At 43.1% G+C, this 15,483-nt stretch overlaps 1 protein-coding gene across 2 annotated transcripts in view; it reads right to left on the bottom strand.

Moving 5' to 3' along the window:
- Positions 1-15,483, bottom strand: part of TXNDC11 (thioredoxin domain containing 11) — a 59,943-nt gene that overhangs the window by 34,604 nt on the left and 9,856 nt on the right. The window contains exons 3-5 of one of the 2 annotated variants that reach the window (XM_042972425.1): positions 14,325-14,422; positions 10,619-10,748; positions 498-591 (exon numbers count right to left, since the gene is read on the bottom strand). In XM_042972425.1, coding sequence (XP_042828359.1) covers positions 498-591; positions 10,619-10,748; positions 14,325-14,422 — 322 coding nt within the window. The remainder of the gene's footprint in view (positions 1-497; positions 592-10,618; positions 10,749-14,324; positions 14,423-15,483) is intronic. The other variant, XM_042972426.1, reaches the window with a different exon arrangement.

Raw genomic sequence — 15,483 nt, 5'->3', positions numbered from 1 at the left:
AGAATAGATAGGTAGGTAAGCAGGTAGGTAGGTAGATAAATAAATTTGAGAATAGTGAAACTGTCAGCAGGCTTAGGCTATAATGTGGTATGACTTTCCTACTTGTAAAAACACTTCCTGAAGGAAACATATTCCTAAATCATGGTACATCCGACTGGCAATAATACAACCACTAAAAACTCTGACCAAACCTTGTACCTACACACTCAAAAAAGATGTTATGCTATCAATTCTCAAGTACAAAACACGGACTTGCAGACACAGGATGACCAAGCCACATTTTTCAAAAGCTAAACATCTAGGAGACTCTATTTGAAACAGCATGGTATTGTGTTTGTCAATACAACACAAAACAGTGTAACCATTTAATAAAAATACAGAGAAAAGGAATCAGAACATTTTAAACATATAAACATGAAGACAACGTACACAAAAGAAAGTATCAATATACACGCATTTGCTAAAAGTACTGACATCTAGATACGAATCGTGTTTACCTTTCTTTAATGAAAGTAACGCTGAAGTGAAGAAGGTCAAATAACCAGGAGGCTGGGGTGAGCCACTGAACTCAAAGTACCCGAGGACTCCAGGCTGTGGGAACAAGAACAGAATTGGGTGACTGACGTACCGTCGGCCACGGCGTGACGCGAATATTTTAGGACATCATGATTTGGCAAGTGCCACCTGTCGTGCCTCAGTTCTTAAAAAGCCTAAACACGTGGGGAAAGCTGGGGATAGGACTCGGCTTTCCCTCCATTTCGGCAACAAGCGGGGAAAGGACGGAGGCGCAGCTTACGGGGGGGGGGGGGGGGGCGGTGTCAGAGCTGACACTTCCTTCCCTCTCCCCAAGGTCTCTCCAGCCTCTTCGGACAGTTCTCCTAGGTCCCTGGCGAGAAACCTCACCATCAAGTTCAAGTACTCACGGCTTTTGTTTAGCATCTCCAGGCATGTCGTATCAATGATTTCTTTGTAACCTCTCTCTGACTTCGTCCTCAATCACTTCCTCTCATTCACTCCAAACATGCCTTCCCACTTACTGGACATCAGGTTATATCTTTCAAGGTCATCCTTCCAGGGGCTCTTTCCTACCCCCCCCACCCCACCCCAGAAGCCCGCCGCCCACACAATGGCAATCCTCCTGGCTCATCAGGTCGGTCTGCAGAGGGCTCGTCTCTTGCTCCTCCCCTCCTTCCTATACATGTATTGCCACCTGCTCATCCCATTTCTCTTAAGCTTCACCACAGGGCGCCCCTGCATTCTGCCAAGCCAGTTAACTGTCCAGACGTATTCTGCCTTCCAGGTCAGGATAATTTCTTCCTTGTCTGAAGGCTCTGTGGCACCAATTCTGTCTGGTGTTTGTTCTGACAGTATCCATCTTAAGAGCCAAAGTGGGAAAGACTGCCAGGCCTGGAGTCAGAAGACCTAAGCTCCAGTCTGACGCTGAAGGGTCTTGGGTGGCCCATTCAACGGGAGGCCTCGGCTTCCTTCTCGGGCAAACGGGGACAACGCATCATCGGGTTACTGAGAAGAATGAGCCTGAAAGAGCACTAGGCAAATGTAGACTCTTTTGGCCCGAAAGCACGCTCTTAATACATAACTGGAGCTGATTTGATCACTGGGACAAAATCAGATCCCAAAGCTAAAGGAGAAACTGTTATCTGTTGGTAAAAGTTTACATCAGCACATGGTATAAAAGAGGAAATTTCTCATCTGTAGTGGAACACACTATCTTTCAAATCTAAATCACTTGCTTAGTCTCTTAACAAACGAACTGGTTTTAGAAGCTGGGATAGTCAGAATGTTTACTTCTAACACCTAAAAAAAAAAAATCATAAAAATAATTTATTTTTCCAACAACTGAGGAAATCAAAAAGCAAAGTTATTGAAAACAGGATTTTCTTTTGCTTAACTCCTTCAAAATGTGTTTAACAAGCCAACCCAGAACTGGCTTAAAGGAGAATTATAGTGTTTGGGTTCCGAATGTTCCAAGCAAGGCTAGGTCGGTGTAACAAGCCTTTCTACCACGCACAAAGGAAGACAAAATCCTGAGAAATTCTAGGCACTTAGTTAAAACTGGGCACAAAGGTTAACAAAAATATAAACTGATAGAAAACAGACTCATTTAAGTTTCTTTAAATTCTGACCAATGTTCCAAACCCAAATCAAATGGAATAAATCCATTCTGCCTATTAAAATTTTCGTGGCTAAAAATCAAATTTCACTGCTCACTCGTGTGGCCTGTGAGCATGTGCAAATCTACGTGCACGACACAGCTGCACACGTGGTTCTGCACACACATGCACACGTGTGCACACAGCAACGCAAGTAAGAAAAATGTGAATTGTGAGTCTTCAGGGGAAACCCAAATTAAGCCTTTAAACACGAGTAATGGTTGGACCATTCACAGGGGTCCTGTGTAGACACCTTGACCGCGTAAAGGTTTTCTCTTGCTGATGGTGTCACTGCTGCTGTTTTCTGAGGAGCTACGTAGTTCAGATGAAGGAGACTCTCTTTGCAGAAGAACTCGTAATGAAATTTTCAAGCAGTGTGACCAAAGTAATTCCATAAACAATACGAAGCACACAACCCCATAAGAAAAACTATTTTCACTTCTCATTGCCAAAGAGATGAAAATCCTAAGATTCGACAGCTACAGGAGATGATAAAAGGCTACAGAAACTGTAAAAAAAGTAGCCACTTTGAACTCGAGAAATGGGCAAAGTCGATTTCAAGTGTTACTTTTCAAGTATTCACAGTACCATTAACGGTCTGTATTAAATTTTGAAAACTGGCATATTTCAGAATGTAACTTGAAATATTTCAAAATAAAAAAAGCAAAGAAGTGAGGTGATAATTACCTGTTTATTTCTACTGCCAATTATCACTTAAACGTTACTAAACCGGCTCTGGTTGTGCTTTAAGCAAGACAATTATACCGACCACGTCCCTAGAACTTCCATGTCTCCCAACAGCTGTCTCTGAGCCACTATTAGGTTCCTCCATGGTCCTTTCTCACATCTGGAAAAGGGGGACTTTGGGGAACACAACATATGCATATTCACATACCAGGACCTTTCCAGATCCAGGCCCCTTGTCTGCTCAGCCGCAAATAAACCCAGGGGGCGCTACAGAGCAGACAACCCTATCCCGCCCCCCCACACCTGCAAGGCCCTTTCGGATGAGCTGGGCGAGCACATAAACCAGGCGCTGGGACACAGGCTGTCCCTTCTCACTGGATGCTGACCCACGTGTGAAGGTCTTCCGACCCCAGGTTCCCACCCCAGCGTCCCGTGAGTCCGCTCCCGGGATGCTCCAGCAGCCACCACGCAAACAGTCAGAGGAACTCAGATGCCAGTGGTGTTCTTCCTTCACGTGTGCAGCTCATCACAGGTTTAATCAGGACACAGGGCAGCAAAGCAGCAAGACCCCTCTGGGACCTCGTCTCCTACCAATCTCCCGTCTGCTCTGGCTCCACCAGCCCGATTTCTGCCTCAGGACCTCCGACTCACCGCGCCCGCCCTCTGGAGCACTTTCGCCAAGTTTCCTCAGGGCTGGGCCACACACAGGCTTCACTGTGACTTTCTGCTCAAACCTCATTTCCTCAGAGAGGTCTCCTCTTCCTTCCGAAACAGCTACACCCTACCTCCCCGCCCTCGTGTCTATCCTATCCCTCTTCTTTCTTTGTCTGGGGGCACTTATCTGAAATGACCTCGTGTGTTAGCTTCCTAAAGCTGGGGTAACAAATTACCACCCACCTGGTGGCTTAAAACAAGAGAAATGCATTCTCACAGTTCTAGAGGCTGGCAGTCCAAAATCGAGGGGGGTAGCAGGACCGTGCCCTCCCTGGAAGCTCTAAGAATCCTTCCTTGTCTCTCTCCTAGCTTCTGGGTGGCTCCAGACAGAACTTGGCCACACCCTTCCCACGTCTGCCTGTGTCTTCACCCGGCCTTCTTGCCTATGTCTCTGCGTCCTCTTATAAAGACACCGATTAGCGGGGTTAGGCTCCACTCTAAGTCCAACATGATTTCATCTCGTGATCCTTAACTAATGACACCTGTAAAGTCCCTATTTCCAAATAAGGCCACGTTCTGATGTTCCGGGGGGGGGGGGGGGTAGGGATTTGGGGTGGACACTACTCAACTCCCTGCACTTTGTCTGTGTTCCTGTTTGTTATCTCCGTGTTTACCCCCACGAAACAGAGGGACTCTGTCGTTCATCACTACATACCCAGCTCCGACAGTACCTGGCACGGAGCAGGCACAAAATAAACACTTGTGAACGAGTGAAAGAATGGAGACAAAAAGATAAGGGAGACAAAGCTCCTCCGTTAAGTTGACAATTCAGCAAAGAATAAAATATGATGAATACCAGACTCTAACTTGACCCAGTTTGCGTGTTTTTAATTCCATTCCATGGGGGTAGAGTATATTCAGCACCTGCTATAATGAGGTTGGAAACAGGCTATTTATAGGAGGCCAGCATATCCTTGTCAGCATACACGAGTTCTCTCTCTACTAAGTGAACACCATTTGCAGGGTGGCATAAATTTCAGCAAATGGTGCACACACCCTCTAGTGGCCGTAACACTAGTTACTTCAGAGTGCTTCTAGTCCAAGGCAATTGAAATATTTCTGTACTAATGTTATTATCACACCCTGAAAATTTAAAACCGTTTCGCTCAGTGCTGTCGAACTATGAATTGATAGAGGCAGTATCTGTTAATTTGCTCAACATTCAGAGTTGACTTTTACTAACAAACAATAGAACGGCAGGTGCCAGGCATTCTACTCCATTTTCTTCCACAATACCCGGGTTTTCTCTCTCACCTGGCAATTTTCCTAACATCTGCTTCCCCCACCAAAAGATTGCTAAGATTCTCCCCATGCCACTTAAACTTAAAACAATGGTGGTTTGCCAAAACTGCTAAGAATGAATGAAAGGATATATGCTAAATCACTCATCTTAAATGGATAAATTATAGAAATTCATTAAAAATTACAAGGAAAGAGTTCTAAATAAACTGTTGGCACTGGTGGGTAGATTATAAGGCACAAATCAGATGATTCTGTCAAGGGTTTTAAAAATTAAAAAAGCAAGCATTACTGATGTAGAAGCTAGTGATACCAAATCAAATGATACCTTAAGAAATACTAAAATTAGGGGCGCCTGGGTGGCGCAGTCGGTTAAGCGTCCGACTTCAGCCAGGTCACGATCTCGCGGTCCGTGAGTTCGAGCCCCGCATCAGGCTCTGGGCTGATGGCTCGGAGCCTGGAGCCTGTTTCCGATTCTGTGTCTCCCTCTCTCTCTGCCCCTCCCCCGTTCATGCTCTGTCTCTCTCTGTCCCAAAAATAAATAAAAAACGTTGAAAAAAAAATTAATTAAAAGAAATACTAAAATTAGAACCGTGTTAGATCTAGTCTCTTTGCCAGTGACATTACCATCACTGACTCCTATTCCCTAACCACTGAACTCAAGAGCCACCAAAATGACCATGTCATATGTGTGTCCATGCTGTCCACAAGTCATCAACTAGACTCTCCTGTCTGCATCTCAAATAGGCAGGAAGAACCCTCCAGGAAGAGGGATTCCAGTTAGTTGGAGTGAATGCAGAAAGGAGAATGTCTTAACATGGTTTGTCAATGAGAGGACTTCCAGCTCTTCTCCCTCGTTGGCGAGTTTACTTCAGTTTTTAGCTACATTCATTATTTATGAGGCAGGTATGATTTATTTTATTTTACTTTATTTTTTTAAGGAATCTCTACACTGGACATGAGGGTCAAACTCACAATCCCAACCAAGATCAAGAGCTGTGCGCTCCACCAACTGAGTCAGCCAATTGCCCCAAGGTAGGTATGACTTGAGTGCACATCCGGGAAGAAATTCTAGACCATACCCTGCCTCAATGTTGGGGTTACCAAAGAACACTCCCAACCCTGCAGAATAAATGCAAATGGGCCAATTAATAACAGGAAATGGTAAAACTCTGCTGCTTTAACAGGTCAATAGCCATGGCCCCATCCTTAATCAGCATTCTTAAAAAACACTCCTGAAAATGAAGGGAAGAAAGTTGAAGCCAAATTAAGAGGCCGACACCTTCAAAATTTTTCTATCCTGAAAGAGAAAGGCTCAAAAATGACATAAAATAGTTAAATATCCCAAGTTTTGACCTCTAGATACATAGTCAAGTTTCAACTCCGGGACCTCAAACATTTCTTCGTATACAAGGGAGAATCTGGGGAGCAAGAAACTCTAAGCCATAGTCCAGTCTCCACTTAGGGTTAAATTACACCCTCCATACTCCATCTTCTCAATCTGTTCAGAAGGATCTTATCATTTCTGTCTTACACGGCTATTAGGAGGATCAGAAGTAAAAGCACGTGAACACTGGAGGGCACTTACCAGGGCTAGTTTACACACTCTCGTTTGCTAATAATGAGCTAAGTATTGGGGAATTTACAGAATATTTACAATATTCACCCTTTAATGTCTTTCTGTCATGTTCCGTAAGTTAAAGGCAAAATTATTTTCCTCAACATTGCATCTGGGCTCAGAGTCCTACTCTACAAACAGAAAACCGGGGTTAGTGACAAACGGATTTGCACAGGTTTGAGACATCAGAGCGACATAAGCATACACACATACGGTCAGGATGCGTACAATATAATAAAAGTTTACATTCAAAGTTGTTAGCTTCAGAATATCATCACTTCTCAAGGAATAAATACTAATGGCACAATTTTGTGTCGGTCCAAACTACTCACGAATATCTGGATGAGAGACAAACTTACAATTAATCAATATGGTTTTTCTAAAGAGGGGAAACTACCAAATGCATTCCTACAAGATGTCACGAACACACCTAGAGACATAAGCAAAAAGCAAACAAACCCCAGAAGTACCACAGAAACATTCATGATTCAGCCTAATTTGGATATACTCAAATTTAAACACACTTGATACTGAAATCCCTATTAATAAAAAATATAAATTAGGAGATAAGGGTTTTGATAAAATTATCTTTCGTTAGTAAGATTTCTTTAAATTAGCAAGATCCTTAAGATATTTAGGAGGCATGCTTTTGGGGGAGGGGCACCAACAATGTGAATAAAAGGTCGAGTATCAGGGAAAGCTCTGCTGATGACAATACAAGTCATTCCTGGGGCGCCTGGGTGTCTTAGTCGGTTGGGCATCTGACTCTCAATTTTGGCTCAAATGATGATCCCAGGGTCATGAGAGTGACCCTGTGTCAGGCTCTGCACTGAGCGTGGAGCCTGATCAAAGATTCTCTCTCCCCGCCCCCCACCTGTCTTCCCTGCTCATGTGTGCTCTAAAATTTAAAAAAACAAAAAAAACCACCATACACACACACACACACATATACGTATGTATGTATGTATACATATGTGTGTGTGTGTGTGTATACATATGTATATATGTGTGTGTGTGTACGTGTATACGTATATATGTATAGGTATATATATACATATATATAATTTCTGTCTCTAATCTTCCACAGATAACACTCCAGAATTTTCTAGTCAAGGCACTGCTTTATTTTCATATGCTCTCTGCCCTGTTATACGCGGATAAACTTGGAACAATCAGATGGTGGCATTCTGTGTGCTACATGAAAAAAAGATGTGTTTTTACTAATACCTGTGAGACATTGAAGGCCTTATTTGGAAAAACAGTAATTGAAAACAGAGGTTCTCAACTGAGGCGATTTGTCCCCACCCCAGGGGACATATAGCAATGCCTGGCTATTTTTGGTTGTCACAGCTAAGGGGGGAAGGGAGTGCTACTGGTATCTAATAGGTGGAGGCCAAGAATGCTGCTAAACATTCTGGAAATCATGGGATAGCCCCCACCCCCAAACACAGAATCACCTGACTCCAAGCGTCAATCAAGCTGAGGTTGAGAAACCTTAACTGAGAGATACATCCAAAAGTATATGGTGCTCTGGAGTGGGGCCTCCAAAAATCCCTGTATCCTTCCTCTCTCTACTCAACTCTCAAAGCCATGACAGTGGCTTCATTTCTGGATCTAGAATTGTGCCGTTGTGCTATCTTATAGACAGCGCGTATGAAACCCAGACCACATCTACGCAGTGTTGGTACGTCTCACAAGTTGAATGGTTTCACGAGCCCTGTGCTGGGCCTGACTCCCGAGTTCTTCCACCATTAATCAAATATTGTCTCTTGCCAACCAGACAATTTCACCTCAGTGAGAAGCAGCCCAGTGACAAAGATGAGACCAACATAATAAAAGCAATCTACCACTTCGGGAGGAAGCGTTTTCAAGGCCGGCAGAAACCACACAGGGCCCCATCCTGGTCCTGTTTGAAAGGCAGGCTAATCATCGTTGGACATCGTTCTAACTAAGTGGGCTGCCGGAACACAGCCTTGAGTAATGTCGCCGGCACGTCAGTGCATCTGATATAGACTCTGTCAAACTCGGAGCGTCATCTCTGAAAGCACTGCTGAAAAGCAGATTCAGAGAACGCGGAGGCTAAAGGTTAAGGAATCAGCCTTGCTGCTGTCACTATGAGGGACTTGTCTCTCTCCTGCAGAGCCAACCACAGAGACATTAGAGAGGTAATAAATAAAACAAGATGAGAAAGAACACTGATACAGATGTCCAGAGGCATGGTCTGAAAAATACTTCCCAACCAATAATGGATGAACCTTCTTCTGCCTGCCTCTTTCCAGCCTCTAAACTTCACCTGGCCAAGGCCAGAGGGATTATCTGAGCCAATTCACTTAACTCAGAGATGAGAAATCTGGGTAGATGAAAAATCTGCGTAAAACTCAGAAATCAGAGACCGCAAACGTCAGGGCTACAACGCAGGCCTCTAGCAATCCCTCCTTATCATGCGATCCCTGCTAAGAACTGGCTCAGAACTCTCCGGATACAAATCTGCAACAGGGCATTTGAAGATAATGAAGCCGCCTCTTGGTGCTCTTATTACAAGGCTAAATGATATCAACTTTTTCCCTATTTTGTGTGTGTGTGTGTGTGTGTGTGTGTGTGTGTGTGTCACAGCTCCTCTGGCATTCTGCTTTACTTTTGAGGAGAGACTGAATGAAAATGTAAAGAAAAAAAAGAAGGTTGTGTTCTGTAAAATCCCTACAGAGCCTACCTGAAGGAAAACCTCTTTGCCCCTACACACAAAAGATTTCTTACATAAGTAGGGAGTTCTAGCAAGTACTATGCACGTGGGGGGTTCTCTCGATAGTGCTGAATATCCAGGATTTTTCCATGATGTCATTTCTACTGCTAAATTTTCGTTTCTTGGGACTACATCCACTAGGCATTTTCATGTCTTATGTAATTCCGGTTTATAGATGAAAACATGGAGACTTAAAGAAGTTAAGTAGCCCACAGGCCACATAGCTAACAAGTGACAGAGCTCGGTGTCCTAAGTCACCATTTGGCTGTACTGCCTCCGTGCCTCTGTCATCCACTGCAAATCTACGTGAAAACCCACTTCCCACACAATTCTTACACCTAATTGTCCTTGTTACACCAAAGGACTAGGCCCAGGTGCCCTGCCTCCCAGTATGGTTCCCGCCCACCAGCGTGCCTGGGAAGAACGAGAGCCAAGCCCACGAAGGGCGTAAAAATCTATCCAGTCTCCACGTAAGGTCAAGGGCACATTCGCACTAATTCACATCTGGGAACTTACAGGCTCAGTACCTAGATATTAACACCACCGCCCAGGAAATCTACCCACAGTTAACAACACATCAAAGAGTGTTGCTAACTTGACTGAAAAAGCTGTGAGGTCCCAGTAAAAGAAATTCATGTCCAGTCTACAGAAAACCTCCCTAACGCAAAAGGTAAAATCCAACCCAATCACAATTAGTAAATCCCTCAGTGAGGTCTGGGTTCATAGGGTTTATCGCTCAGGTACTTATGGTCCCGATTTTGTTGTACCTAAGGATCATTTTTACTTTCTACATCCAAATGTGATTTACACTTGTTCCAGTGAATATTTTTGTGGAACTATTCTTATAATCTACTGAGATTATTTTAAGCTTTGTACTGGCCTCTGAAATAATAAGCTGTCCTGAACACACACTGAAGATCCTACAAAAGTGATTTACCACGGGATGAAGCTGGCAATGGGAAAGCAGCAGAGAACCATGTTAGGAAACTTTCTGTTAACAAGGCCTTGAAACAGTTATGCACTTTATAAAACAGAAAGGCACACATTCCTAGGTTTTTTTAAACCTAAACTACAACTAACACAAAAAAAACAAGGAGTTCACAGTAACATGCCATGAGAGTCAAATAAAATGTTTAGACATTTGCAGTGCATAAAAATTGTAATTTAATTCTTATATCCTCTAAGTTCATCACAAGACAAATTGAAAATTGCTGGAAATTCCCAAACGAAAAATTCACAAGGTTTTACAAGTGTTCTATCCCCTTAAAACTCACTTGGCCAAACCATCCCTATAATCAAGTATCTCAAAAAGCATTTAAGCGGAGCTTATCTATAATGCGATCTTTTCAATGCTGCAAATCAGGAGGTATAAAAAACCCTTCTAATGTACACAATCCAACACCACCCGGTGAAGCCTTGGGGACGGGAGGAGATATGAAAGACAAGTACCTCGTAGTTTGAGAGAAAATCTAGTAACTCTGATTGAGATGGGATGTAGAGAAGTGGTTTCATCACCCGGCGGACAAACTTCTCAATGTAAACAGCACTCATGGGGCCTTTGTATTCGATTGGTCCAAAACTAGTACCAAAAAAATAAAAAAAAAATAACAAATAAAAATAATACACCATGCATTAGACCTGTTACGTGTAACTGAAATCATCAACACCACGAAACGAAAATGTCTCGCTTTAGGATCCCGACTGCTTCACAGGGAAGTAGCCTTCTGTGTCCCAGCAGGTGAAAGGAGGGCCAACTAAGCATTTCAGGTGAGGAGAGGTACAAACAGCCACTGCCCTTCTATGAGCTTAATTCAACTACAAATGGAATTTCAAAGCAAAGAACATTCATTCATTCTAGCCTCTAGAAAAGAAAAAAAAAAAAAATCCCCAAACAATATTTCTTTAAAAAAACAAAACCAAACAGAGAGGCAATCCTGGAAACTGACCAAAACTGCTACAGGATTCCAGGATCTTAAGTACGTAATTCAACAAGCAGAATTTACTTTTACACATCACTCTTATGTTTTTTTATTGTTTACTTATTTTTGAGAGAAAGAGAGAGACAGAGAGAGTGCGAGAGCATGAGTGGGGGAGGGGCAGAGACAGAGGGAGACAAGAGAATCCAAAGCAGGCTCCAGGCTCTGAGCCGTCAGCACAGAGCCCGACGTGGGGCTTGAGCCCATGAGCCATGACGTCAAGAGCTGAGCGCAAGTCAGAGGCTCAATCGAATGAACCACCCAGGCACCCCATACACATCACTCTTAAATAAGAAACAAGGTACGCACTTGGCCCTTGACCTACTAAAATGTACTTATTAAATATTCCCACAGGCACTTACACAAGGGATCACTAAATCACCTTAAACCTATTTAAAGTTTTATTGCAACAAAATAAGATTATGTGAAGGGACAAAGCCAGGGACCTGCAAAAATGGTCTTATTTTCCTTTCCAGCTGTGCTGAGGGATGCCCAGGAATTGGATTTAGCATTGCTAAGCAATAATACCAACATTCAGTTATCCTTCTAAGCTAATCAGAGTCCTCACATGGCTTTCTTCAATCTTGCACAAGACAGACATTCCTCAAATATAACTGAAGGGTATGTGGCAGGGAAGTGGAGTCAGGTGAAATTCAACAACTCCATAACCATTCTTCTGTCCACACAGAAACTGACATTATGCTTCCTGTTCATTGCAGCAATAAACAGTCAAGAATTACATAAATGCTGTGAGATCCCAATAGTAAATGGTTATGTAAATGAACACACACACATAATGTGATGCGATGACCACAATTCCTCAGTGTGTACTGCAAAAGATGAGGCCAAACTAAAGAATGTTAGCATGAAAAAGGTAAAAACAGCATTCTACATGCACAGCTGGGAGACAGAGTTAACAGTTCTGTCAATTCAAGACTTGTAACTAACAAGTTCAAAAATTACCACCGCCACGACCCCATCGGCTGCCAACAATGCTTAATTTAAAGGAAGAAATCGAAAAATCATCTGATAGTTTATTTTCTTCCGCAAAAAGGGGCCAAAAACCTGGAAACCTCATCTACTCAGGCAAACAGGCTCCGGGAGTGTTGCTATAAGGATCCCAGTGACTTGGGAAAGCGGAGGAACCTCGGTATGCAGGACGCACAGTGCATTTTACCAACACGCCATCACTGCCACGACCACAGGACAAGCTGGTCCAGGGCTGCAGGGCCTTGGGGAGAGTGTTTTAAGAAACGATTCCCTGCTTCAGAGCCTTTAAAAAACTTTCCTCCTCACTGGTATCAACACACGCCAAAAAATGAAATCCACCTAAGCAAAACAGAAAGTCTACTAATTTCTTCAAGCAGCTACTACAACACTAGTTTCGCCGTTACAAAAACAGCAACAACAAAAATACAAACTGCAACGTCCTGCCCAGGGACGGGGCCTAAGTGCCACGTGTGCAAGCGCTATTAACCAAAACAACCTCAAGTCTACTGACTGGTCACGAGAGAGGTTGGGTGAAGAAACGCGTTCGTTCACATGCGTTACGTATAAAACAGAGGGCTTTTTAGGTATTTCTGTGCCCGAGCACTTTCTTCTGTTTCAGGTACACTGGGAACGGTGGATACTGAAATGCGTAGGACGAGGTCTGAACTAATTTAAACAAGTAACACTCAACAGGCGAAGAGGAGGGGCCACACCTCGAGGGCAGCAGAAACCTCAAATCCCTCATCAGGAAAATGAGAAGGCTGGACTAGATGCTCCTAAGGTTCTCTGCGTGGCCTTGCACTCTTTCTATAAATCTAAGAAAACAGGGTGAGACGATATACTGCACAGCCATACAGCCCAAAATGGTATTTTGCACTGTGTTCAAGGGAACTCTCCTGATTGCAATATCACATCAAGCTAAGCCCACCTCTGGGCAGCTGGCGTGCTTACCTAGAGTTGCAAGGCCTATCCTCCTCGCTAGGCACCTGTGCCCTATTTCCTAGCCCCCCGAAAAAGAAATGCAGGGACCTTCGCAGGGCAAACTTATTGATCCCATTACAGAGCACAGAGCTTTTACATCTTCAAATCTAACATTACGATATGAGAAGGGTTCTTCTATCTAGAATAGACTTTGAAGGTGGAGACGGGGTAAAAAAGTGCATTTTTGCTCAAGTATTATTTACCAGCTCCTAACAAACAGTTCTATGAGCCACACAACATTTTGTACTGGAAACGTGAAGTGTGATGGAGCATGACAGTCGGCAAGTGATACTTTGATGATGTCTGTCATAAATCCCCACTGACAGAAACCCAAGAAGTTCAGACAGAGGAGGGGAAAATGCAGCGTAAAAAGTAAAGCTCTTACTAATGAAAGATTCCGTGCCCATTTTACCTTCATTAACAAACTTCAAGCCAATTACACTGAAGCCGTCCCCTTTCTTCAAACTTCTTCAAGTCAGATTTCAGACATTATTTAACACACACAGCAAGGTCTGGGCAGTACTCCAAACTCAAACACCAGTATTTGTGCAGCATAATAAACTGACTCCCTAAGTGGGATACAGACTAAAGGCAGCCTCTTGTTACTTCGGGCTAGATGAATGCACTGGGGGACAAAATTTACGAAAACCTTTTAGGGTTTCAAAGCTCTCTGGGTTTCAGTATTATGGGCACAGGATTGTGGACTCGTAGTAATTTTCGTCCCAGTTGAAAAGGTGCTACGACTCCCTCCTGACTGTGCTATGTTGCCAGGTAGCAGGGTTAAGGACTTCTGCGTATTCTCACACAATAAAATACTTGTAGGTTATCCGCAATATACAGCCACACAATGGGGTGCCAGAATTATCAAAAACAATGCTGCAGACTATGTAATGGAATGACAAGATTTTCACAAAAGCACGAAAAAGCAGTTTAGAAAATACTATCACTTACATGACCCCCCCCTTTTTTTTATTAAAAAAAAAAGAGGGTGGGTATGTAGAGTCACAAGAAGATATAAATCAAAACACACAGAGATTATGTAAGGTTGATAAAATATCCAGACCCTTTAACTGATGTAGTTTTACTTCTCTGTATTTTCTCAATTCCCTACAGGGAATATCTAATCCTTTTAAACAGAAAAAAGAATTTGCTTTGGAACTTAATTGGAATTAGAAATCAAAATCTGAAGACTAGCTAACAGTTCTTACCTCCGATGATACAGATGTATTACAGGGAAATGAAAGAAATGCTTCTGTCTTCTGCATTTCCCCTGGTTCCACCAACAGTTAATTGCCACAAACAACACCTGCAGAGCCAAAAAAGGTTTCAAGTGACTATGAATAACAACTGAAAAATTACCAAGATTTTAAAGATAAAATTATAGAAATGGAACTATTCCTCTCTGAAACACAAAGTACGAAAAAAAATTATTTCGAGTATTCAAAGAAGATCATCATTTACCTCTGCAATTAAAAAGAAAGACCCTCCTCTACGTGTCTAGCTAGGACACTAGCATTTTAGTAGCATTTTATAGTTTAGCCCAAGAGGGAAATGGTTTCATTTGAAACCTAAAAAATATTTTTCATGTTTATTATTGAGAGAGGGAGAGACAGAGAGAGACAGAAGGTGAGCGGGGGAAGGAGGGAGACAGAATCCGAAGCAGGCTCCAGGCTCTGAGCTGTCAGCACAGCGCTGGACACGGGGCTCAAACTCACAAGCCTTGAGATCATAACCTGGGCCGAAGTCGGACGCTTAGCTGACTGAGCCACCCAGGAGCCTGGATTTGCTTTGAATTCTAAAGTGAATGAGCAAGCATTACACTAAAACTCAGTAGAAAGAAAGACAGGTCTTTTGATAGTCAAACTGAGGGTATGAGAAGGAAAAAAAAAAAAAACCTGCAAATAAAACATCGCTAAAGCCAAAGGACCATTATTAATGACTATATTAAACACGAATAAGGATAACAGATGATTAAGGCATGCTCTGAAATGGAATATTACACAGCAAAAGTATGAATTAAATACATATTTATAGGTAGATGCTGCAGTATTGAAATCTCCAATCTACTTTGAAATGTCCCCAAACCAAGATGAGTTAATAGATTAGAGCAGAGTTTCTCAGCTTTTGCACTACGGCTATTTTGGCCTTCTGTCGTTAGGAGGGTCTGTGTTAAGTGCACTTCTGTTGTGCGGGGCCGTCCCCCACGCTGGGGGCGCCATGTCCGGGAGTAACCTGGCCTCTACCCACCCCAGGCCAGCAGCTCCCCGTCCAGAGCAGCGGTAACCAAAAATGGCCCCAAACCCTGCTCACGGTTCTCTGGGGGAGAAAACTTCCTCCAGTTGAGAACCACTGACTAGAGGAATAATA

The sequence above is a fragment of the Panthera tigris genome, chromosome E3 (genome assembly GCF_018350195.1).
Source record: "Panthera tigris isolate Pti1 chromosome E3, P.tigris_Pti1_mat1.1, whole genome shotgun sequence".
In the NCBI taxonomy this organism is placed as follows: domain Eukaryota; kingdom Metazoa; phylum Chordata; class Mammalia; order Carnivora; family Felidae; genus Panthera; species Panthera tigris.
The sequence above is the reverse complement of the archived record's forward strand: the minus strand, read 5'-3'. Positions and strand labels throughout refer to the sequence as shown.